This window comes from Chiroxiphia lanceolata, chromosome 15, assembly GCF_009829145.1.
Source record: "Chiroxiphia lanceolata isolate bChiLan1 chromosome 15, bChiLan1.pri, whole genome shotgun sequence".
Classification (NCBI taxonomy): domain Eukaryota; kingdom Metazoa; phylum Chordata; class Aves; order Passeriformes; family Pipridae; genus Chiroxiphia; species Chiroxiphia lanceolata.
In genome coordinates, this window is record NC_045651.1 from 17470189 (window position 1) to 17496468 (window position 26280).

The following is a 26280-nucleotide window of genomic DNA, read 5'->3' on the forward strand; positions in this document are numbered from 1 at the left end:
GTTCATTATTACTTGACCAAAGCTGTAGACACCCCCCCATCCCTGGAGGCATTCCAGGCCAGGTTGGAAGGGTTTTGGAGCAGTTCTGGTCTAGTGGAAGGTGTGGCAGGGGTGCCACTGGATGATCTTTAAGGTCCCTTTCAACCCAAACCATTCTGTGGTTCTGCTTCTGTGGCACCTGAACTGCTTAAAACCTCCAAGGATAAATGGACCTCAAACCTCCCCCTGGCTGCAAACAGCTGGGTCAGAGCAGCCCTTCAGTGCCATCCTGGCCAGGATAAAGCACCTCTCTGGAGTCCACTCACAGCCTCAACTGTGCTTGGCTGGAGGATCGATTATTGCTGGAATTCCTCATTATATTCAGATTCTTCAATGTTGCATCACTTACTGCTGCATCTGAAGACCACAGCAGGCTATTCTGAGCAGCAAGGGAGTCATAGGGATGATTTTTTGCTCCTTCCCCCAGCAAAGTCATATTTCCTAACCCAACAGACCAGGAAAGGAATGTTTTGAAAAGCAAGGTATAAAATTGCAAAGACTTTTATCGGAAGATTTTGCTTCTAATTCAAATAGAGACACAGTTTCAGAGCACGAGCTTGGAGTAAGACAGGCACAGTGCATCAGTTTTATATGCAGCTGGAAATCTAATATCCTAGTATTTATTTTAATTATTAGTAGTAGTGGTGTGTTCTTTGCCATGTCAGTGTTCTTTCTGCTTTTCATTCAGTTTGGAGGAAAAAAAGAGGAAAGAATCAAATTTGAACTTAAATCTGTACTGGGCTCCAGCCTGCTCCTGTTTAAGCATTAATGAAGGTACATGGAGACAAGAGTGAGGTTTATTTTTGTATCACTGTGGTATGTAGTGATAATTCACTCCCTGTTACCTGCATTGAAGTGCTATCTCTAACAAGCTGTAATTGCTTTTTTGTGGAGTAGTCGAAATCTTAACTAGTATATTATCCCTGTAGAGATGAGAAGCTTTTGCTCTGAGTGCTGGTTATCAGAGCATCTGCAGTTCAAGGTGCTGTGGAATGTTTTGATAGTATTTGTTATATATATATTTGTTGGGGTCCTTCCTCTGCATCCCCAAACCCCACCTACCTTCTTCTGTGTCCTCAGAGGGTTTAATAAATGCTGTATCTTATGGGAGGCTCTTATGCTTGGAGTACTAAAAAATGTGACTGCTGTGCTACTTGGGGCAAAGCAGGCCCTGCATACTTGAATAACAGCAAAACATTTGAAGAATTTTGGTTTACATTAGTTGTTTATGGCCCAGGGTCAGGGATTGTCAAGGTGCAACTGTGAAAAATCAAACCTAGATGGGGAAATGCTGATGTGTTTCTGAAGAAGAGAATAAAAGCAGAGTAAAACATGTTGCAAATAAAAAAAGAAATCAAAGGCAGTCTTAACTTGGCTGTGATGTGGCAGAGGGTCACACTCTGTGATATTCTGTTCAGAAGCCATTTAACCTTAAAAGACTAAATATTGACTAATTTTTAGCATATTCTCCCTTTAAATAAAAGGCTGCAGCAGTAGTTTTTAAAGGAAGACAGTTCTACTTAAAGTACTTTGTACCATCAAGCAGGGGAATTATCAGTTCCTTAGATTAGCCAGGCTACATCTGCAAATTTGGGCTTTCTAAAAACAGCCATCCCAGGAGCTTCCCCGTGACAATGTGGAAATTTATGGAGCTGTACCTGGGTTTCTCATCTGAAGTCCAGAAATAGCAGTGAGCAAAATCAGAGAGGCAGCAATTACCTCAATTAGCTGCCGTATGGCCGAGCAGATGATCCTGTGTGATGTGAGACATCAGAGCTTCTCTCAGTGTTTATACCAGACAGGACAAATCTAAATTTCTAAATAGCCAGTGTCTGTGCTGATAGCAAGCTTTTTCAAAACACAAGCACGTGATCTGGTTTTTTTCCCCCACGTGCTGATTAGTGAGGTTTTTGAAAATGTTCTGTGTTCTTGGTTGTAAACAGAAAATCCTGATTGTCAGGCTAAGCTGTGTGTTAGTCACAACCTCTGCTGATGCTACAGCCCATGTGCAGAGTGTCTCACCTGCCCTGTGCTGGGTGTCATTTCATGGAATGGTTTGGGTTAGAAGGGGCCTTAAAATTCATTTATTCCACCCCCTGCCATGGGCAGGGACACCTTCCACTAGCCCAGGTTGCTCCATGCCCCGTCCAACCTGGCCTTGGACACTCCCAGGGATGGGGCAGCCACAGCTTCTCTGGGCAACCTGTGCCAGGGCCTCCCCCCCTCACAGGGAAGAGTTTCTTCCCAATATCCCATCTAAATCTGCCCTCTTTGCTTGACCCCTCACTGGAGATAGGGAAGAGAATGTTCTGAAGGGAGGAAAAAAAAATCCTTGGCATGATAATCTATTAATAGGAATAGACAGTTCTTTATTAATTTGCTAAGTGAGTCAGGACTGTATATTTAGAAGTAGTGCAGCAGTTGGGCTGAGCCTGAGAGCAGCTCCCTGGAGCCCTGGGGTGTGCAGAGGTGGCAGCTGATTTATTGTGAGCCCCAGTGTGAGCCCAGCTGCAGGGACTGGCTTTGATTTATCTGCTTACACTGTTGTGTCTCCCCCAAAGGGTCTGCTAAGGGGGTTGCTCCAGGCCAGCAGTGCAGGAAATTTGTGGGTCTGGGTTGTGTTACCTGTTCTCTTGCATCTCTTCCACCTGACGCATTAATTGGTGGGGTTTTCTTCACAAAGTCCACCCTGGTAACTTCTGGTGATAGAAGGGGGTGTCTTTTGACTAAATCTAAACCAGTATTAAAGGGCAGGAGACTGAAACCATTGCCAGGTTATCCTGGGGGCTGCTGTGCTTGAGGGCAGTTGGTACCTGTTTGGTGCCAGCCTTGGTGGTCCATGTTCCATGTTTGTGGGTCACAGGTTAGGAACAGAAAGGGATGGGAAATGCAAAGCGTGGACAGAGCTCTAAATACTGAATTCATCCCTGCAAGTGCCCAAGGCCGGGTTGGACAGGACTTGGAGCAACCTGGTCCAGTGGAAGGTGTCCCTGCCCATGGAACGAGATGAGTTTGAAGGTCCCTTCCAACCCAACCCATTCTGGGATTCTGTACCAAACAACCTGACAGTGGTTTTGCTGCTTGAATCCCTCGCTAATGACTGCCAGTAAACCCATTTGCAGCACCCTGGATACCAAGCACTGTTGTATATTGTGTGTTCCCTCTGTGATGTTGTGTTTTAATGCTGCACAATGAAGTTCCCGGCGCCCTGTGTTTGCTCTGAATGAAATCTGATTTATCCCCAATGCTCTGCTCATCCCTGGGCCCATGACTGAGCATTAATCAGGAGATAAAACACCAACCAGCTATTATGCCTTGGCAGGACAGGTAGATGCTGCCTTCTGAGAGACTGGCATTCCCTTTGTAAGAGCAGAAAGGGGCTTTGTGCAAAGCAGTTGTTAAATTGCCTCAGGTTCACACACGGCAGCTCCAGGGGAGTGAAGCTCTGTGACAGCAGGCACTGAACTGCAGTGGATTTTGGTTCTGATTTTTGTCTTTCCTCATCCAGGTAGAATTAGTTATCACACTTGATGACACTGGTCTTTAGGAGATGCAGTTTTTCAGTAGCTACACGGCTGGGGAAAGGCAATCCTGAAGCAAATACATAACATTGATTTCCACATAACAATGATCAGGCACTTCAGCTGCAGAACAGAAGGACCTTTTACTCTGTACTCAATTGACTAAACATTAAAAAGTAGGAAAATAGGTGCTAAAAGTGAACCTTGACAAATAAAACTGTTGTGTTGCATTAATGAAGTGCTGTTTAAAGGGGTACATGAAGAAGCTTTCTGGAAGGAATGGAAATTCCGAAACAAATTTTTCCCTTCAAAGCATGTGATTTATGCTCTGATAAAATTAGATTTTTAGTTAAAGGAATTTGCAGTCATTAAATGGTGCCCATGAAATAAGTCTCATTTATAACCATCTGCTTTATGGCTTCTGCAGAAAAGTGTTCCTCAGGCAATGCATTCGAGAATTTTAGTGTCATTTTTATCAAAATAGTTTGGATCTCTACTGGTAACACTATTAAAACCTCTGTGTGATCTTTTTTTAACTTGAGAGCAGTATCTTCTAGCCCAAGAAAGGTCTCTACCTGGACCTGATACCTTTTTGTGCTGTTCTTTAAGCCCTGCTGTGCTTGCCAGGTGTTTTCCCATTTTTCTGTGTACTCTCCTGAAATCATGAGAATTCTCAGTGTCATTGGTGTTTTTCTTCATGGAAGGGATATTTTGGGGGGCACAAATGACAAGTGAGGGCTTGAACTGGCCTCGTGTTCTCCCACTGCAGTTCTGACAAGCTTTTCTTCTGAATCCTGCATCTGTTTTTGGGGTAGTTTATATTCATCAGAGCTCATAATTGTAAAGGGAATAGAGTAAAAGAAGGGAAACTTTGAAGACCATCCTTTGTTTTTCACGATGTCTGTGCAGACATGGAATTACCAAAAGGGTGTTTAATACAAGTGAGCTGACACTTGGATTTTTTTTTTTTTTAATAGAGTCTGATTCTCTATTTTCTTTTGATCAATATTAATAGTTGTAATTAGTTTTAGTGTTTCTAAGCTTTTGAACTGCAGAGAATTCAAACAGCTCGTTCAAGGGAGGGCCTCTGGGGAACTTTAAAAGTACTCTTCCCTCTTGCATGTCCTCCATGTACACAGGATTAAGGACAGCAGCTGGGGCTGAGGTTTTTTTATCCTGTGCCCCACCTCTCAAACTAATATTTTGAAAAGCTCTGAGAGGTCCCTGGAGTAAAACTGCCTGTGCAGCTCGGGAGCTTTGCTGCCTGAAGAGGATAAATGCTTTGAAGTCTCTGCTAATCCTGAATGCCAGTGTACACATTGCTCAGGATCACTGAGGTAGCATCCTACAGGGAATAATGACAGTGGGTTTTATAAGCAAATACCCCTCTTTTTGTTTATCCCTCTCAGTTGACTTGGAGGGTGCCAAGGTCTGTTAACAGTCCTTCACGATTCTCTATTTTTAATACTCGTTGCAAGAAGTAACTCCAACAATGGAAATTAAACATGTTTGTAATTAACCCATAAATAATGTTACTGCTTGAAATTAAATATTTATTCCTCTGAAGTCTCACCATTAGCACGAGCAGATAGTGTTGTCTGGGAATGCAATACCCTTTGAGACTTTATGCAGTGCCTTTTTAACAGAAATTTCTGTATTAGAGATGGTTGTGATGCAAATCCTGTAGGTGTGCATGGCTGAAATGAACCTCAGCTCTGAGTAGTCCAGTTGCTTTGAAATTATTCAAGTATTTGAACAAGTGTCTGCTAAAAGTACCTGTAATGGCTCCTCCCTCCTCAACCCCAAATCTTTGGTGTAGTGATAATAATCCTCCTAGCTGCTCCCTCTTAATATCAATAGAGGGGGAAAAAAAATCCATTTTAAAGAAAAATGTTGTGTTTCACAATGTAAGTTATCACACAGTGATGAATCACTTTGTGTTATATTTATCCATCAAATATCTGTGAACAAACTGAAGTGTGTGCTTGTAATTACTCCTCAGTTATTGCCCTGAGCTTCACAGCTGCTTCCCTGGGTCAGTGACTCATGGTTTTAGGGGGTTTTGTTCCTCCTGCCTTTGAACAATTCTCGTATTTCATGAAAACCACCACCAAAAAATTCTCTTTTTCCTTATAGGACTCCAGAAGGTTTGAAGTTACAAGACGAAAAGGTAGGAAACCCAGTTTTCTTTCAGTGTGTGTGTGTATGTGTGTGTGTTGGTGTCGAGTATTCCTGCAGTAACATTTTAAAACAAGCATAAGTTTACCCACTTGAAAGGTCGTGCTGCTGGGGGATTTCCAACAGTCTGTGCCTGGTGCTTGTCTGACAGCTCTTGGTGTCACAAATTGTACTTTTTTTTTTTTTTTTAAATGAAAAGCTGCTCTTTTAGCATAGATGGTGTTTGGGGTGCAAGGCAAGGTTTGGGTGCTGGCAGGGCACCAAAATGGCTTTGAACTAAAGGAGGGCACGTTTAGGTTGGATATTGGGAAGAAATCCTTCCCTGGGAGGGTGGGGAGGCCCTGGCACAGGTTGCCCAGAGAAGCTGTGGCTGCTTCTGAATCCCTGGAAGTGTCCAAGGCCAGGTTGGACGGGGCTTGGAGCAACCTGGGATTGTGGGAGGTGTCCCTGCCCATGGCAGGGGGTGGCACTGGATGAGGTCCCTTCCAACCCAAACATTCTGTGATTCTGTAATAAACTCTGACCCTGGAGCTGGTATGGAGAGAAGGGGATGAAAATTGGGGGAATTAGGATGTACAGATAAATTTGGATGCCCAGCAAGGCAGTCTGTGAATAATCCAGACTGCCTAAAGAACTGCAAACTGCTCAGGAGTCAAAAAAACGCTAACAAACATGATAAATACATCTTGGCCACAAAAGCCTGTGGATTTGCAGAGCTACCTGGGGATTTTCAGCAGTGATTAAGTATCTTCTCTGGAGTTATTCCTCAATAGTGCCTATAAAATAATTCAACTAAAGGCTCTTTCACAAATGTCCTCAGTATTAAAATGTGCACAGAGCAGATATCACTTGGTGCCAGGAAAGAAAAAAAATAACAGGGGGTTTGAAATGTTTATTATGCACACAAAAGGATTTATTGTAGATTTTGTGATAGGTTATGAAGCAATTTTAATATTCAGGCCTTTTTTCCTCCCTAAAATGGTAATTTTTGTAGATAATGGTTTTTACCCGAGGAAATGAGATGACTGAAAAAGATTTGAGGGTGTGGGGGTTTATCCTTGTTCGGTTCCCTTGGTGCAAGGTTTGTCTTCCTATCGACAAGCTGAAAATCTTTAAAACTTAAAAATATCTAATAGAAACCCCCCCCAAAGGTGAGAGCTCAGCAGACTTACTCTATGCCTGCTTTTATCATCCCATGCTCACGGATGATCCAGGATGGTTACAAAAAGAGCTTTTGGTGAAAGGAGGGGCAATCCTGGTTTACATTCTTCAGGATTTTTCTTTATTTCGGGACAAAAGGTTTGAGTCCTTTAGATTTAAAGCAGACACTTTTTTTTCAAAGGGAACAAAGCCTTGATTGTTGTTAAGTGTGAAAACATTTTCTTCCTTTTTTTAGCTGTGGATGAGTGTAGTTAAACCGGGAGGCTTTGGCTTTCCAAAGTGTCAGGATTAAATATGCTGGAGAAATTCGGAACCTGCTCCAAAGCCCATTACAGTCAATGAATGGCTTTCCTTTGACTTCCATGGGCTCGAGATCAGCAGTAATTACAGGATCTTTTAATTGCTGTGGTGTGGAGGGGAGATGCCTCCCTGACTGCAGCTGGCAGCCACCTTCCAGGGAGGGATGGATTTCCTTGTGAATTGAAATGGAAATGGGTGCAGGGCCATTTTGTGCCTGGATTGTCCAACTGGTGTGCAAATATTAACCTTTTGGACTAAAAATAATTTTTTAATCAAAAAACTCCCACCCCTCATTCTGGGAGTTGATTAGAAGGTGCAGGAATATTTTTCTTAATTCAGTTGATATTTGGGTCTGAGGGGGTCAGACAGTGTCCATCTGGATTATGCTCATGCAGTGGAAACCAGAATATGGGACAGGGTGCCAGGTTTTGTGTTGTGCTCTAAAAACAAACAAACCCCCAACCAGCCAAAAAAGCCTCAGAACACAAACTCAAAACCCAGCATGTGATAAACAAGCACAGGATTTGAGTGCTCTCCATTTGTGTTGTCCTGCTGAATTAAAATTGGGGGGAAGATGGAGCAGGAAAACCTTTTTTCAGCTGTTGAGTCTTTTCCCTTTTCCTGAGTACAACTCTCTGCCCAAGCATCTGTAGAGGCTCACGAAGCACAAAGAGCCAGGTCTTCAGCAGATACAAATAAACAAAGCTCTGTTGGATTAATGGACACCTTTGCTTTTTACTGGCCCGAGCACTTAAAACTTTTTAATTTGTTTTTGTGTTGACTGCAATCATCCATTCAACAAATTAGTGTCAAAAGATGCTTTTGAAACCGTTCAGCCAAGAAATGTTCAAGCAAATTGCTTCTGCTCTGACCATATAATCTTATTAAATGAGATGCAGCTCTAGATTTATTCAGACAGGTGACATCACACTGTTGTAATGGTATGAACTTTAACTGCCTGGTTTGAATTAAAAGGCTGGCACCTCTCTGAATTTTCACACAAGCTCTGTGGTGTGGCTGTCCCTGTTCGTGTATCTTTATTACAGATACACAATCCTTGTTGTTACACTGTATTTCCTAATCACAGTGAGGAGAAATAGAATATGGCTTTTTTTCCTTTTCCCCCTGAGCTTTCCCAGGTTGCTGTAGTTTTATTGGAAAGCAGTCAGCAATGGTAGAAGATCCAGCCAACAGCTTCAGAAGTTGCTCTCCTCAAACTCTTCAGGAGCACAATAAAGTGGCTGTCTGTAATTACCTCTGTACTAAATCCCCTCCTAATTTCCCATTCTGTAGGTTTTTTTCCTATTGCTGGAGTCCAAGAAATTTGGGGTTGTTCCTTAAGGCTTGGTCAAAGCCCACCAGAATCAGTGGCTGTGCCTGTGTTGCTCTTCAGAAGCAGCTGTACCCCCAGGATCCTGGGTGTCTGTCTGTCCCAGCTGCATCCAGATGACATGATGTGTAAATAAATATTTGTGTGTATGTGTTCTGTACAGTGTTGGGTGTTCAGAGACACACTGGCTGTGTCTTCAGGACATGCCTCAGAAGTTCAAAGGACAGGTTTTACATTAAAAATACCTATTTCATAGGGTCATAAACTGGCATATTTAACAATTACTCAGTCAAACAAAGTTTTGTCTCATCCATCTCAGAGCTGCTTTATTTTCATAGAAATCTTTATTATCTCTGTCTTTTCAGGGCCTATCTTATCAGTGAATGCCAATCTGTTACCCAGGGAAGGATGTTTGGGCCAAAATATTAATCTGATGTTTAGTTCCTGTATTTCTAAGATGGAGAAACTGCAGTTCCATCTCTCAGGAATGGTATTTAATTATAACTGGGCATATTTTGTGGTTGTAAGTGATGGGAGTTGACAGAGGGAGTAAAACCTTGTGGAGTGGGAGGAACCCCAAATAATCAACACATTAGGCAGCATTAGGCACAGCAGTAAGTTAAACAGGAATGCAAATGCTCCTGGGCAGTTTTACTGTTGCTGTTGGTGTTGCTGGACCAAACAGTGCTGGTCCTGCTGGTCATGTTTGACTCAGAAATGAGTTTGCTGCTTTAGGAGGATTCCCTCTGAAAATGTGGATGCAGCCATGGTTTAGCCCAGCTTTGCCAAAGGTGTAGGAAGCCCATGCCCAGCTCTCTGGCTGATGGAAGCAGAGTTTGGGTTCTTCTAAATGGCTCCATCAGTTTTTGTAGTGAAGTACTTTGGGGCATGAGGAGGAATGAGTTCTGTTCATGGCAGAATGGGCAGGACTGTTCAGTAAGTAAATAAAAGTGTGGCTTTGCTAGAGCAGCACAGTGATGGACCTGAAGGAGTTGAAGCAAAAACTTCTGGAGCAGAAGGAAAGCAGGAAGCTGTTCCCAGCAGCAGGTTGGACAAAAGAGCTCATGGGCAAGCTTAGGGAGTGGCCAGACTTCAGTTCCTGGTTGGGAAGAGGGAGAAGGTGGAGAGAAGCCAGAAAACTGAGACCTTGTGAGGATTTCCAGGGACGTGCAAAATAACATTATGTATTCCATCCCATGTATTCCATCCCAGCATAGTTGATAAATAAGGATCCCCAGTGCAGAGTGTGAGGCTGGATGTGCCTGAAGGCATCTCTCTTTTTCCACCTGAAAGCAGAACAAACTGGGCTGATTTGGCAGCTGAATAAGCTGCTCCTGCTCTTGGCTTCTGACATCCCTGGGCTCCACACAAGCTCCTCTACTTTTTCCAGCTGAACTGGGCAGTCTTTTGGAAGGTGCCACTTTGTCCTACAAACCTTGTTTTGGCTGCTTCTTCACCTCCTCCAAAGCACTTTTCTCCAGCTGACCCAGAGCAGTAAAGCAGGACTGCTTTGCACTGGTTTTCTAAGACAACCTGTCTTAAAGAACCAGAGGAGATATTTTCAGACAAATGGGCTTTTCTTGACTTAAGCATCTTTAGCAGCAGCCACGTTGAAATCCACAGTGAGATTTGAAGTCTTATGGGGTGTTTTTTGGGTGATGCATTGCTCTTCCTATGAAATAGTCCTTTTTTTGTCCAGCCACATAATTCTGGTGAAATGCTGTTGTTACACAGAACATTGCATGAGGTAGAAGCCCCTCTCATGGAGGGGGTGTGCACTGCTTGCACATGACATGGAGAGGTGCAGGTACACTGGAAACCCTGAGTTTTCACACCAGCTGTAAAATAAACTGATTCGTAAGGGCTGAATAAAAAGCTGGCAGCAGATGTTTCTGATAATGGCAGTATAATGTAATATGCAAATACTCTCCAACAAATCAATTTATCCAGCATGTCTCAGAAATTAGCAGAATAAGTAAACTCAGACTGTGAGCCAGAAAACCCAAAGTCGAGGATCACTTCTGGGTCCAGTCAGGTCTTTGAGTCACAGTTTTTGAACATGCTGCTGGTCTGCTTAATGTGTAAGAGAGTGGTGTATTTTCAATTTCAGACTTATTAGGTTTCAACATGCCATTTCTTCCTGAACTGAGCTTTAAGCAGAAGGCAGAGCAATTAGGTTAATATTTTCAGAGCTTCAACTCACTGCTCCAATATGAGATAAAAATAAGAGAAATTACCCTCTCGGTGCTCTCTTAGTTCAGGCACTCCCAGGGAGCTGAGCTTGTCAGCCTGGCTGAGCCCAGCTGGAGGGGAGGTTGTGGCAGGAGAGGCTCTGAAGGGCTCTGGGGTCTCTCCTGGAGGGGAGCAGGGCACTGAGGCCACACCAGTGCTCCTTGCAGGACTTAGCTGTGGATCTGTTGGATTTATTCTTCCACCACATCCAACTTTCACCAAACCCTGCGGGATCAGAGAATCCCAAACTGCTTTGGGTTAGAAGTGGTGTTAAATCCCATCTCATTCCACCCCCTGCCATGGGCAGGGACACCTTCCACCAGCCCAGGTTGCTCCAAGCCCTGTCCAGCCTGGCCTTGGACACTTCCAGGGATGGGGCAGCCACAGCTTCTCTGGACACCCTGTGTCAGGGCCTCCCCACCCTCACTGGGAAGAATTCCTTCCTAACAGGATGTGGAGAAGGAACTGTTCAGCTGGTTGGTGCCATGCCCATGTCCCTGGCTGCTGCCATAGCAAGTACTCTGCTTATTTTAGTGGTTTTCAGGGGTCCCTGCTTGGTTTGGAAATGTTTCCTTTGGACTTTACATTCCTAAGCAAGATTTCAGATCAGTAATTAGTGTGTGTCAGTATATTTTTAATAAGAACTTAGGAGCCTGTGAAATGGTCCAGTTGTTCTTGGTGCTTGGGAAAGAAAAACCTACTGTGGGTAAGGTAATGTAATTACTTTTCTAAAGGAGTTTTTATTATGCATCTAACTGCACATTTACTGTACTTGATAGACCCAAATAAAACCAGAACAGAATGAATAAGCCATTTTGGTCCATTGGGTAAATAAACCAGCTAAAGCATTTATAAATATGTATTTAGTCAGCAGAGCTGATTGGCTACTCTGCAACTGCTCCAGTGTCTCAGTAATCCAAGTTTAATAGCCTTCCATAAATATTTCCTTGTTTGTCACGAGGCAGGAGTTATTTATCCCTGCCATGCTGCTTGCTTGTTGTGTTTGATGAGATCTTTTGAAGAACAGTAGAGAAGTTTGTTGTTTTGCACAGAACAGGCAGTTCCTGGGCACTGTGTGTGTTTATGGAGCAGCACGAGGACGATCCTCATGTTTTGTCCCCTTCTCCTCCTTGTCCTTGCCTCTCCCGTGCAGGGGGTATTTTTGTCATTCCTTCTGCTGTTGCAGTTTTGAGGAGGTTAAGATGAAGTGTCCTCAGTGCTGTGACAGCACTGACTGAATCTCAGCCCAGCTGCTTGTTCTGATTGAGCATAGAACTATTTGACTTCTATCATGAAACTCCCCCAGTAACCAGAATAAAATCAGTGCTTCTGGACCTCCAGGCTTCACAGCTGGTTCCTTCCAAAGGCATCAGTTGGATCCTGGGTTTTGATTTTGTTCAGCCCGTCGGTGAATGTGCTTTGTCAAAGTTATCAGCGTGTCTGTTCCCGGGCTTTGTGTGCTCAGTAGTTGTTGCAAAGGCCACAGCTCAAACCCACCTTGTGCAACCAGCAGATAAATAGCATAAAGTTATGCTCTAGCTTGGAAAATAAAATATACGAGAAAAAAAACAAGTTGTGTTTTCCATCAGCGGAACTGGAAGTTTTTCAAAATGTCACTTACAAGATTTCAATTTAGTTTCTCATTGCAACTGCAAAGCAGGTGCCAGTGGCATGCAGTGCTCCTGCTTCTGGTTGAAATTCTGTGGTGTGAATTGCCTGTAATGGGATCATTTTCTTTACTTTTCATATCTGAATGTTTTAAACAATAACTTTGCTCTATGCTATTGAAGTTAGATTATTTTTTTTATTATCCTTTCTAAGCTTTCTGGTTTATTTTCCATTGAATTCTTTCTTTGTTGCCCATATTTACTTTTCCAAAATTGTTATTTTTCCTTAAAGTATGTAATAGTCATATTTAACTTTTAGCCTCACTGCTTGGGGAGGCTGGGCCAGTGTGCTGGCTCTGGATGCTGGTTTTGGAATGAGCAGCTGGAACCATAGAAAAGCTGGAGAGAAGGCTCATGTCATTCTTGTAAAACCAGTTTGGGTTTTGCCATCGTGGGGGTGAACTGGCCAGCCTGGGCTGCAGAGTTTTGTGCTGGATATAGGACTGTCACACCTCCCACTGGGCTGCTGGTCTCAAAACCAGTAAGGAGCAAGTCCTTACTGTAAGGCACAGCATGGGGAATAAGCCAAAGCCCTTACAAGTACATTAAATTATCCTGGAAGCCCTGACTGCTGCTCAATACTACAAGGCATCTTAATTAGAGAGAAGTCTCACACAGAGGTAGCAACAAAGAAACAGGAACAGTAAAGAGCCTCTCTTTTCCATTTGGAAATATAATAAATGCTTCCTGCGTGGGAAGCTTTGCATTTGGACAACACCTCTAAATATATTCCAAGCAGGTCAGCTGGCTTAGAGGCAGTGCTAAGTGAACATTTTTGGGAAGTCACACAGTCTGTATTATCACTGGGTCACCCTAATGTGTCCCTGGGAAGTGTGGAGATGCTGGTGGAGTATAATTGGGCTCTGAGTGAACTTGAGAAAGATTCCTGTTTGAACATGAGACAATGCTGAGAATGACTCTTTACCCTCTTTTTAATGTTCTCCCAATATAAAGAACATCAGCAGAACAAATCCTGTCTGATCTGTGTATCAGGCATTGCAATTCCCTCTTCAAAGGCAGCGTGTTCATCAGGCCTTGTTTATTATAGCTGAGCTGTGTTCCCTCTGATTAGATGACCCCATCATCGTTCAGGTGTCTTTATCTGAGCACCCTCTAGTATTCTAAAACAGAAATAATACTTACAGCTCTCTGTCTTTGCTTTCACCCCTCTGCCTTTCCAGCAGGCAGCAGCTCTAATGTGATTATTTTGCAAGATGATGTTTGTTCAGTGGAGAGTGAGAGGCTGGTTGAGGGAACAGCACCGCTGCCCTCGCCGAGTGCCTCTGACAAACAGGCATTTTTCTCTTTGGGAAACCTGTGGGATTATTTCCAGTTCCAAATGTCACAGCAATTAATAGTGGGAATGATATAAAGCAAAACACGTTATGTTGTATTCATTTAGCAACAGGAACATGATGGAAACCATTAAAAGTGTCCAAGTTATTTTCCTTTGCGTGGAGGAGCTGATATGGGCTCGGTCCTTCAGTGGCGGAGTTTCCATTGCACTGCCCTGATTTTGCAGCAATAATTTTCAGCCCTTCCTTAAACCCAACGTGCTGTTCATTCTTTCAGTGTATTCCCGTGGGACAGGAGGGTTCCTGGCAGAGCAGCAGTGGGATTCCTTGCAGGGAGGAACGTGCCCCCAGGGCTGATGTGGCGATGAGCACACGGCGGGTGTTGGACCCTCTGGAGAGATCCAGCTCCAGCAGGAGAGCCATCCATACCCCACTGCTCTGGCAGTGGGAGCTGAGCACAGTACACTTAATTTAGACATTAAATCTTTTTCTTAGCACAAACAAACACTCCTCTGCTGCCTTAAAATTCTCCTCGGCAGCTTCGGGGAGGGAGCTTTTGTCTGCAGGTCTGGCTGGGAGAGGGAGGGGATCCTGGAACTGTGGAATTGTCAAGGCTGGAAAAGGCCTCTAAGATCCTCGAGTGCAGCCATTATCCAGCACCTCGTGTCCCTGATTGCTCTCCCAGAGCCCTGTGTGACCTGTGCTGGCTGGGCACTGCCGGGGTGAGGGCTCTGTGTGTCCGTGCTGCTCCCAGGGCTTTAGGGCATGGAGTGGTTCAAGGCAGTTGGTCAGAACTGCTCTGTTTAGTTTTCAGTTGAAATAAATGGGCAAAAACCCGACCCCAAACTAGATGGTTTTAGCTCACTTGCAAAATCCCATCTCCAACATGTAAAGAGGCACCCCATGGCTTTACTTATAGCTAAGGTCCATAAAAGCAAGAATAAGATGAGCTAATAATTATTAAAACTGGGACTTGTGCTGACTTAAATACAACAAAATTCTTGTACCATTTTGGTTTACTTCTTGTGAGAAGGAACGAGTTCAGATTTTGCTTCTTCATGAACACAGATGAAGCTGAGCACTGTCTACATCTACAGTGAAATAAATTCCTCACCACTGGATGCTACACGTGCTGCTGTAAAAATAAGTCTTATTTTCCACGTACCACCTATACTAGTATTTCTTTTTTATTACTGGAAACATTGCTGGTGCTACCACTGTTTTCCTACAGGCAGTGCCATGTGACCAGAAGACGACCTGAGGTTTCCATGAGCTACAGGGAGTTTTCTAAAGCCAAAGGGGGTTGGGTTTTGTTTAACAAGGTTCAGTTAGTCCTTGAGGGAACACACAAACTTTTGTCTTTAAATTCAGATAAAAATCTGTTTTCTGTGCTGGTTATTTATCAGGCACTAGAATATGAAAGTCAAGCTTTGTAGGGAAAAGAAATATCTTTTACTAGGCCAGCTGTGAGAGAAGGAAATTTGGGAAGCTGTTGAGCACAGGAGCTTGTTCATCAGGTCTAGAAATTAATGGCAACTGTCAGATAGTGGATTCACTCCCTTTATTCTTGAACAGAATTTGCTAGGTTTAAAGTTACTGTAAACACAGTGGTTTTTACTTGCTATCAGAATCTAATGATGTATGTTTGCCAGCTATTAGGATAAAAATGGCTTTCAGGTCTCCCAGCCTTATCTCCTTTGTCTTTTTTTTTTCTTTTCAATCTTTTGTTTTTGGATGAAAATATAAAGATAACTTTGGTGGAGAGTTTCATGTGGTGCTGACTGTAGGACTTAGATAAGAGTGTGATTGGGGGTACACTGTAATGGGGGGGACAGTGGAGTCTGAGATGAGCATATTTACTTTTTGCTTTATTTAATTTGTAGCTTAGAATTCAGACTTGCTAGTTTGGAATTTTCTTTTTGCTGTTGGCACGGATGGGGCCACCCTGCTGTGAGTGTCCCTCGGGGTCAGGTTGTAAGTTCATTCTGTTTTCTCGAGAGTGGGGCCAGGAGCCACATCTGTGCAGAGGTGACAGGTGCCATAAGCAGTGCTGCCACCTTCCTGCTGTCACATGAGATGGGTTTGATTGGATATTAGGGAAAATTTCCTCACTGAAAGGGTTGTCCAGCCCTGGCACAGCTGCCCAGGGCAGTGGTGGAGTCCCCATCCCTGGAGGGATTTAACAGATGTGTAGATGTGGCACTTGGGGACGTGGGTTACTGGTGGTCTTGGCACTGCTGGGGATGATTTTGGAGATGTTTTCCAGCCCAAGCATTTCTCTGTTTCACATGTGGGCACAGCTGAGTGCCCAGTGTGAGGCACAATCCCTGCAGTAGCTGTCTAGGGAACTGTTTTGCCCAGAGTTAGATCTTATTTGGGAGTTGGGTTGTCAGAAATTAAAATTCTTGGAGCAGATTTCAGCCCAGGTGATGTCTGGCAGGGTGTGATGCTGCATTCCCAGATCCCAGCTCTCTGCCCATGGATGCTGTGGGTGCAGCTGGCACTGAGGGGTGAGGGGTTTAGCTGCAATTCCCTTCTTGTTTCTTGCCCCGAGGCCTCATTCAGGATTTAATAATAATTAATGCTGATAGCAGAAGTTAAAAAGTTATCACTTCTTCAGTGATGCATTTCCCCCTAAGATTTCCTTCTTCTGCATCCTCTGGTAGGAACCACATGAACACAGGGTTCACTGGAGTGCAAACATCACCAAAGCTGGTCTGATTTCTGAGATCAAATCGGCTGGAAACTAATTATTATAATATTTAACTTCATAATACTGTCACAAATGTCAATATCCTGTAATCTGATAGTCAGGATGTGCCTTTTTCTTGAGAGTGGTAGTGATTCCTTTAGGTCTTGCTACTGCCAGTGGGAGTCAGTCCTTGGTGCTGATCCAGCCCTATTGACTCTGAGCTCTAAATAATTAAATTTGTGTGCATACATTAGGAAAAAAGGCAAGACACTTAAGCAACAGAATATCCTGCAACACTGGAGTGTAGCTTTGAGCATTTTCCCTGTATTTGGGGTCACATAGTTTGCCAGACAGATGTGAGCCCCCGAGTGGGATGGGCTGGTGATAGTGAGAGGTGCAGTCCCACAATTATTTGTGTAATTGCAGAATTATTTGTCTGGAAAAGTGCTGGTTTTTTCACACGATGAGAAGAAAGCTCTTCTCTCTAGGTGGGACTAATGTGCAGCATGTTTTCAATATATCTCCTGGAGGAGGAAAATGCACAGGAAGGAGCTTCTGCTGCTGTTTCTGGCTGTTGTTTGTATTTTGTTGTTAAGATTTAGGAGCACAGCAAAGTGGCTGATGTACTGAAGGTATTGAGCCATGACCCCTGTCCCTGACATGCCGTGTCTTACTAAAGCTTTTGAGGAAGCAAACCAAAATATCATGAACTCGACTCTGCTGGTGCCCGAGAGGCTCCATCTATTCTGGTATTTCCAGCAGCAGAAGCAAAGAAGAAATTTCTGAGAGTGTTAAAAATACCCCTATTGATTCCTGGAGCTCTACTAATCTGAGTGATTTCTCTGGGCACAAAACTCATTGGGTTGCTCTTTTGTGCCTTTGTCGTGGTTTCAGTGGGGGAATTTGTAAAGGGAGGGTTACACCAATTGATCTGATACGAGTTGTAAGTGGGAATGCAGGCACAGCTTTGGGAAGAGCAGCAGGGAGGTGCTGGGTCCTCTGGGATGCTGCTGCTGCAACCTTTGTCCCTGTGTCAGCACTGCTTGTGCTGAATGTTTGGATTTACTGCGTTCCTGTGTGTTATTTCATCAACAAATTGCTTTACTTTGGCAAGTCAGGGTGTTACCAATAAACCTGTTGTTTGGTCTCAATGGGTTTGGAGGCCCTGAGATGTATCTTGACTACTGTGAGTCTAATATCTAATTATTATTACCTAATGCTAATTATTTAGAAATAATTCACACCATTTTGAAAATAACGGGATTTTTTTGTATTTTTTTTTTGATTATTGCATATTCTTGGATGGATTTCAGCGTTTTATATTGAATTTTATTGCCTGTTGGGTTTTTACCCTAGAAGCCACTGTGTTGTCTTAATCACAGCAAGTAACCTTTCTCATGTGTGAAACGGGGATAACACTGAGTAAAGTTAGAAACACTGCGTGGGGTGGTTGGAGTATTTTGGTCTCTAAAATCAAGCTCTGTGTGTGCCAGGGATGTACTTTGCTCTCTGCCCAGGTTCAGTGGATGACACTTTGTGGGTTGGTGGCAGAGGCAGGTACAGGAAGCTGCTGAAATTCTTGGTTTGGTAGTTGGGTCAGAACTTGGCTGACACTGGTGGGGGGGGTGGGGTTGAACACTCCTCAGCAGCACATGCAAGGTCTGCAGGACACATCTTTCCTATTGAAGTTATTGGGACAGGAGGGGTGGGCAGGCTGACACTCAGACTCTTGTCCCATGTGGCAGGACCACAGTTTGCCCACCAGAAGCCCCGAGAGGTTCTGTGCCCTGTGGGGACCTCAGGTGAAGGCCATCATCTGCTGTGCTCCTCTGGTCCTTCACCCAGCAGAGCCCCCTTCCCCAGCACAGTTCCAGGCTGATGCTGTCAGATGTCAAATCTAAAATTACATGGAGACTTAGGTCTTTGGGAACCTAATTAAAATATCTCTGGTTGTCACTGGGCTTGCTCTGCAATCCTGCATCAGGTGTGGGTGGGCAGGGAAAGGGATTCTTCAAGTCTCTTCAGAAAGAGCTTCAAAGCTCTTCTCTGGAAGGAAACTTAGTGGCTAAAGGAAAGTTCCTTGGATCCCCTGGGAAAGCAGCAGCAGAATGGAAAGGCTGCCAAGGACCCTGCCTGCTGCAGGGAGGGGAACAGGGCAGGAGGTGCAGGAGGGTGAGAGAGATCCCAATTTCTGTCCCGTAACAATTAGAAAAGGTGAGAGGGAGGAGTGAGTGGAACAAAAGAGAACCAAGTGCTTGGAAAGGCCAAAGCAGGTCTAGTCTGGTTTACAGATCTAAATCCTGATTGACTGAGTTGCTCCTGGAGGTGAGGCAGTCGAGCCAGGAGCCTGGGGGATGGATTTGCTCCCTGTAAAAGCTATTTACTGGGCAGCTGCTGGGGTGTGCTGGTACTTTCCATTGTTTTTCCTGTGTGCATATTTGGAGCCAGTGGCTTTCCTGTTGAGGAACTCAGAAGAGAAAAGCTTGACATCCCAAGGTGCACTCTGAAAGGAAAACCCAGGGATTTTAGCACGGCGTGCCACGGCAGGCGTTGGCATCCCTTTAGTGCTGAAAGATTGCTGTCTGCAGGGTATTACTGGCCTCACTTCTGCATGGAAAACTGCCCTCCTGGCCCAGATTTCCCTAGAAGCCATGGCCTTTCCCCCCCAGCGTTGCTGTGGGCTGGGTGTGCCCGGGGGGCTGCCGTGGCTCCGTCTCCAGCACAGCTCTGGGAGTTGTGTCTGGGCTGTGCTTGCAAATTTGGCCTTTAGCTGCTTTGCTGCCCTGATTTGTTGATGGCTGGAGAGATCATGCAGAACATACAGAGGGAGGCAGCTGTGTGCAGTGAATAGTGATGAAATGCATGAGCCAGGTTTGAGAGACAGCCTTGGGGTGGGGGCTGTGTCCTGAGCCTCCCTCGGGGCAAGGGCTGCTTAAAGGGAAGGAAAAAGGGACAGAATTCACCATCTCAGCACCTCCAGGACCAGCACCCGCCCGGGTTAGGTGTTACTGTGCCCCTTCCAACAACCCTCCCTGTATTTCCACCCACAGAATCACAGAATATTCTAAGTTGGAAGGACCCACGAGGATCATCGAGTCCAACTCCGATCTGAGCAGCCCATACAGGGATCAAACCCTCAGCCTTGGCAATATTAGCACCAGGCTCAGACCAACTGGGCTGATCTCAGGGATGGAACAAACAGCACCAAGGGTGCTGGAGTGGAGTTAGAGAGAACTCCCTGTCAGACTGGGTATGACTTTCCTGCTTAGCTGTGCTGGATTATTTTGGGTGGATGTTTCTGTGGTGCAACCCAGCCTCCAGTGGCTTCGTACCTCGTGCTACACAGCTCTGCAGAACAGCTTCTCACAGCTCCCTCTGGGGAAGGCAGTGCTTTCCACTGAGCAAGAGATGAGATTGCAAGGGCTGCACTTACCTTCCTTAAAAACAAATAAAAACCATTTCGACAGCCTCAGGTAACTCGGTGTTATCCTGGTACTTTGTAACAACTTTTTTTTGACTAGAGGGAGGCTTTGTTGATACCACAGTACTGGAGCAATACTCTGCAGCTGACATTTGCAAAATCTCTTCAGTTTTGTATTTCATTGTTTCAACAGAACTTACTTATCCCTGAAGGTTTTGCTTTGGTTTGAAGGAAAAGCAGATGTGTGTACGTGTGATCCAGAGCCCTGAAAGAAGAACATGAGTATGCACACTTGCTTTTTTCTTACAAATAGGAGGTTCAGACAGAGAAGAAGTCTAATTTCGTGACTACCTGTGCTCTTCCATTCAGTTAAACCCAAGAGACCCCAAATCCTGGGGGTGCAGGAAGCAGGGACTGGGAGGTTGTGGCTGCATCCAGTGGGAATGCAGCAATGCTGGAGCCAGGGAGACGTGGCAGGGACCCACCTGCTCATCACAGTGTCAGCCCTGACTGTCCTGGTTTCCCTCCTGGTTCCTCACCTGTGGGAAGAAACCTTTACAGATCTGTCCGTGGTCATGGGCAACGTGGGAAAGGGCATGGGCAGGAATAGATCCTGAGCACAGCTCCTTATCTGGAGCTGGGGGAGATTTTACCTCAAATAACTCATCCTGCTCTGTCCTTCTTATCTCTCCCTCAGCCTGGCAAAATGTGTATCACGTCCACAGTGTATCCCTGCTCGAGCCAGTTATCTGCCTCTCAACAGCTACTTGTATTTCCAAAGTTCTCTATTACTGTCTGGATTTGATTTATATATATATATATATATACATATATACACACAGTTATTTTGCTGTTGTGCTGCATGTGTGTGGATGCAAAACTGCCTGAGCTCCCTGCTTTCCCATGAGCTCCATCTCTCTGCAGTATTGATATTTCTATACATGGTGATAAAATTAATTAAATTACGTTCTCTATTTATGAACTAGTTTATTACTTTTAAATATTTATTGCTGCTGCAGCTAATTTGATTTAGGCAATATTCAGTTCTGTTTCAGTAACTTTTCATTTTAAAAACAAAGTGCTGGTTTGAATTCATTGGCATTAAGAACCTGTTATTGATTAGTTTGGCCTCCAATTGTGTGCTGAGGGAATAGTGGCTGTGTGCCATGCTAAGCCTTCAGACCAGAGTGTTAACAGCAAGCTACAGTTATTTTTCTGGGAATATTTCTTTGGAAAGTGAAGACTTACAGGTGTGTAAGGAAGGTCAAAAGCTCCTCAACAATTTCTGTGGCTTGAGCTTGTCTTTACAGAAAAGAATAAAGTAAAGAATGCAGAACTGAAAAACTGCAACACCTCCTGCCACTTATGTACCTCGATCACAGTGTTCACACCTGCCCTTTACTTTAGAGTTTTTTGTTGGGGATTGGTAATGTCATCTCCAGTGGTGACATTGGGTCTGCTAGTCTGTGCATCTCTTCAGTTCTGCTCTCCAGTTTGAAGAGCTTAATTCAAAACCTATTAAAAATCAATTGGAAGGTTTCCTCTTTCACTTGTACTTTATTTCATGCTGTAGCTCCAGTAATGACTCGCTGACTTTTCTCTGTGTCGTTGCTTTGTGCTGACTGTTCATGAATGAGAGACCAGGAGGTTAAACAGCTTCTCTCCTCCCATCTCCAGTTACCTGGGATAAAAGCTCCAGGGCTGCACTTGAGAGTGGAAAAGGAAGGTCTTGTTTGTAAATTATAGTTCAAGGTCAGTTTGAAGAGTGTTCTGGAGTGGGATGGTCCTGCTTTTCCATTCCTCAGTGACACAGTTTGCATTCCATATATCTGGCAGCAGCTCAGCTCTGTATTTGGTGACCTGTCCTGCCATGGCCCTGTGGGGCTGTGTCAGAGATGAGGAAAGGACCCCAAGTTTAGAGACACAGCCCATCCCAGGCAGGGGGATCTGCCCTGGTGCAGCTCCCACCTGAGCAGTGGATGGGGGGAAAAACAGCAGTAGGAGGGGTTTGGGTAAATCCACAGTTTGTAGCTCAGGAGCTGCACTGTCCCTCTGCAGAGCCCACAGCTCTGTGGCCTTTGCACCTCCTGCCTTCCAGAGGTGAAGGTCATCCTTTTGTCTGTTCTTGAGGTCTTTCATGGAAAAGTGAAGGGTTGAGGGAGGCTTTTGTGTAACCTTCTCCTTTCTCTGATGAGCATCCCTTATTTATTCCATCCAACAGTGTGTTGTTTACAGCACATGCAGTGATATTAAACAGCTGCCACAGCTCAAGCCAGAGGTAGTGCAGCAATGCTGGAGTGCTCACATCAAATCCCCCTGGATGAAGGGCTCTATTAAAAATGTAAGATCATTATCACTAATCTTGAAAGTGGACTGGTGCATTTAACATATATGATTATAAACTTCGAAACAAGATGATTTCATCTGGTGGAGCATCTGGGAATTGGTTTTTTCATTATCACGTTTCAGAGAGTGAAAAATCTCGCTATTTTCTTGGAGGATTTTGTGGGATTAGCTGCTGCTGTTTGCTGTTGTGTATTCCTGCAAATGTTTGGATAATTATGCACATCTCTAATTCCCTCTGCATCCTTTTGGGGGTTTTGCTTGGCCTTGCCCAGTGATGTGCTGGGAAGGGAAAATAAGGAGAGGCTTCTCCCATGAACAGTTTGAAAAATGGTCTGGCAATGTGGGCAGGGTATTACTGACATGGCAAAGTGCTTGCTTGGGCAGTCAGTTTGGGAATAACCACACTGCCTCAGAAATACCAGATAAAGTGATTTTCGTGGATGGTATTTTTGGTATGAAATGCAATAGTAACTCTACACTGATACTTCCACTGAAGGGTTGTGTTCCCTTAGCCCCTGGCAGCAGGTCCACACATTTGCAGAGGTCTCTGGTTCTGGTGATTGAAAATTTTGCTTCCTGAAGGAAGTGCTTCCTCAGATGGGTTTTAAGAGAAGTGGCACAGACCATCAAAAGTCACTATGAGAATGTGTTTTTACCTGATCAGAACAGCTCATCCCAGTTTGGGTTTTCAAAGTATGACTGTTTTCTATTGTGACAGCTGATCTTAGTCTTTTCTATTAGAATAAAGCTCAGTAAAGGCAAAACCAAAGCATCTAAATTTGAAATGACTAAAGACTTTATTTCATCAATAACCTTAATTCCCTCTCTATTTCATTCTAACTTCTGTAGGGGTATCTTATTCTCTGTTTATCTGCCTGGTTGTCAGTCCTTATTTTCAGGAACTTAACTAGAAGGGAGAAGCAGAGGAGGAGAGGAAGAGGTAAATAGTGTGAGGATGGGAAGGGAGATACTGGGAGACTGGTGCAAATTCTCCACTGGGCTGGGATATCAAGCTGACCAGGGAGTGGCTTTTTGGGAGTGCTGGGTCAGGCAGGTGTAAAAGTGGTGAAAATACTATGTAATGAAAAAGGCTCAAGTTCCTACTGAGAAAGGACCATGGTAGGTTTACCTTTTTTTTTTTTTTCCAAAAAATAATCCACTTCTGGCCAGCCAAGCGTGTTTAAATTAGATCAGTGCATAAGGCTCTTAAATCACATTCTTTCATAGGATGTTTTAAGGGTATTACAAGTTCTTCTTGTGAAATTGCTTTCCTGTTTCCAGAGGTAACACAGGAGGAGGAGGAGCTGATGGAGGAGTAGGCAGAGTGAGGTTTCTTGGGAATAAGGATACTCCAGAGAGTCTGAAAAGATGAAAAGTTCAGTGGGAAGTTTCTTCTTGCTCCTGCTAAGGAGGGAAGATGCATCACAGTGCCTGCCTGGGGCAAAAATAGTGACAGAGAAAGAGAAACCTGTAAATAATTTGAGCAATATGAGCACATGACCTCTCGTAGGTTTTTTTTGCCCACAATTCAAAGACACCATAAGGCTTTACTGCTCTACTGCAAGGTCTCAACCAGCCTCAGATCTTGGTGTCTTGAGTCTTAATGATCTTTTCACAAAGAAGATATGAGCAAAACAGGGTCTTTTCAGACTTTTAAAACTTCATTATTTTACAAAGGTAAATTTAATTAATAGAATCAATTGACACCTGCAGTTGAACTGGGTAACATATTCTCTCTCCTCAAATGTTTAACCTCTAGTAATTAATACTAATTTGCAGTCTGCTAAAGCATCCCTCACTTAGTTCAGCCAGGGGGTTTCTTTTGTAAGAACCCAGAGTTTGGATACGATGGTCCTGGAGGTTTTTTCCCAGATAAATGATGCTGTGATGTAACTGTGACATCAATTCCAAATGCCCAATCTGCACTTTTACCTGGGGAGACCCAAGTTCCGGAGAAAGAAGTGTTTAATTTCTAATTTCTTAGTGGGGGACAAGGTTACTAGACCTGATTGCACAGAGCCTGTCTCTGTGGCTCCACATGGAGCTCATTCATTCCTCTAGAAAAACCCTTTCAAATGATGTCAAAGTGAGAAATTTAGGAGCAGATACAATATGTGAAGCGATGCAGTGATTGAACACTATTTAAAACAGAGCAACTCCTGTTATGCCTCTCGCTTCCCTTTTAAGCAATTCCATCAAGAGCATTTGAAATCAATGACTTTAAACTCCTCAGTGCATCTGCACGTCTCAAGGAAGGAGTGAGGATGTCACTGAAAATTTAAATAATGACTCTGGAAACCAATAGCAACATGAAATGAGTCCATCTGCCAGTCACTGCAGTCCCTGTGTTCAGGAGGCTTTAAAATACACCTGGCAAGACAGTGCCCTTGGTGACATTGCACATCGAGTTGTACTGCTCTTGATAAAGGTGATTTTTAGGGGTTTTTTCCCTGTAAGCACAAAACAGGTGATTAAAGTCAGGTGAAGTTTTGTGCTTGTACAGTGGCTTGATTATAATTTTCAAAATGTAATGGTTAATAAAAAAGATCAGAAGTAAAAGGGGATATTAATTTCACTTGGTCTGTAATATTGTGGTAGTTATGTTCAATCATTTGTAAGACAGAAGGCTGTAAAATACAACCTGTGACGAGGTTACAGTAAAACCAAACATCATCATAAATAACAAAATCCCACTGTTTATTTACTGATCTCTAAATAAGGTGTGATTGGAGTAAATATGATGGGAGACATTTAATTAAACTGAAGGAAGGAGTGTTGTAAAGCTCCCAACATTGCAACCAAACCAGAAAATTAATGTGCTGGCAGACCACACAGTTCAGACTCTGGAATGCATCTATAACTCTGTCCTTCTGATGAATGTTTCAGTACCTCTGAATGCCTTCAAGTTGATTCAAGGACATCCAAGTGCCAGAGTACCTTGCCCAGCCTCTCTCAGGGCTATTGTGCTTCTTATTTTCAGTGAGAACATTGCAAGCAAGGAATGTTTTCCATAAGGAGCAAGCTGGCTAATACTCACAGCTCCAGAAAATGAAAATGAAGTTTGCACTGGAAGGACTGATGAGTGTACTGTCACAGATGTCAAACTTTGTCATGGTCTTGGTGGTAGTAAATCTTTTTCTGAGGATTGTTTCTTTTCTCTTTTTGATATTTTCAGTAAAAGTATCAAAATGCATTTTAATTGATCCAGTATTTGCTGATAGGGTTCTGTCCATTCTCCTGTTTTATTTTGAAATTGCTGGATCCAGAATTGAGGGAGGATTCCTCCTGTGCCACACAGAGGAAATCTTGCCTAGGATGCAGCTCCTGTTATAGGTATTATTTGGAAGAGCTGATGAAACTCAGCCCCAAGTCTGCTCTGCTGCAGTAGTTTAGTTCCTGTATGCACCCTGCAGAACTCCTCTGCCTCGGGGTAGATCCCCCCTCCCTTTCTGTGTCCTTTTTTTTATTTTTCCAGGGTGTTCTGATCAGTCATGCTCAGACTCCAGTTTCCCACTGGTGCAAAGCTGTTCAGAGCTTGTTGTTCAAGCTGTTGTTGCCCTGTCCCTTGCAGTGTCACCAGGGAGGAGCTGCTCGGGGTGCACTGAGGAGTCTGACTCTCAAATGCCTTTCACAATTGGAACCAAAACTTGCTTTGCTGCTTTTCCAACCAGACCAGTGCCCAGTTAATGGGGAGCCCATGTGCAATCTGCAGAGCTGTGTTCCTCAAAAATACCAAGGTTTCTTATTGCATACAACATGTTTGGTAGGAGTGAGGATTCATAGGAGAGGTGTCAGAGCCGAGAGCGCACCAGGCTGAGAAGTACTGGCTTTGTGCTTTTGGAGGACTTTCTCCATAAAATGAGGTGGAGAGGAGTTGAGGTTGGAGAACCAAGTACACTGCACAGACAGATGAAACCAGAGGCCATTAAGAGCCTCTCTCTTGAAGTGCACTTTGTGAGAGAAGTACATGAAAATCCCTCCCTGCAGGTCTGTGACGGTGTTAACAGAGCTTTGAATGACACTGTGCAGCATTGCTGCAGCCCCGTGGTTTTATCATCCTTTTCCCATTATTTCCACTACTGTGGGAACCAGACTTAT

General features: G+C 44.0%; 1 protein-coding gene across 4 annotated transcripts in view; it reads left to right on the plus strand.

Moving 5' to 3' along the window:
- The window catches only part of FSTL4 (follistatin like 4), a 196333-nt gene that overhangs the window by 8940 nt on the left and 161113 nt on the right, over positions 1–26280 (plus strand). For all 4 annotated transcript variants that reach the window (XM_032703171.1, XM_032703170.1, XM_032703172.1 and 1 more), the window contains exon 3: positions 5697–5730. In XM_032703171.1, the coding sequence (XP_032559062.1) occupies positions 5697–5730 (34 nt within the window). The remainder of the gene's footprint in view (positions 1–5696; positions 5731–26280) is intronic.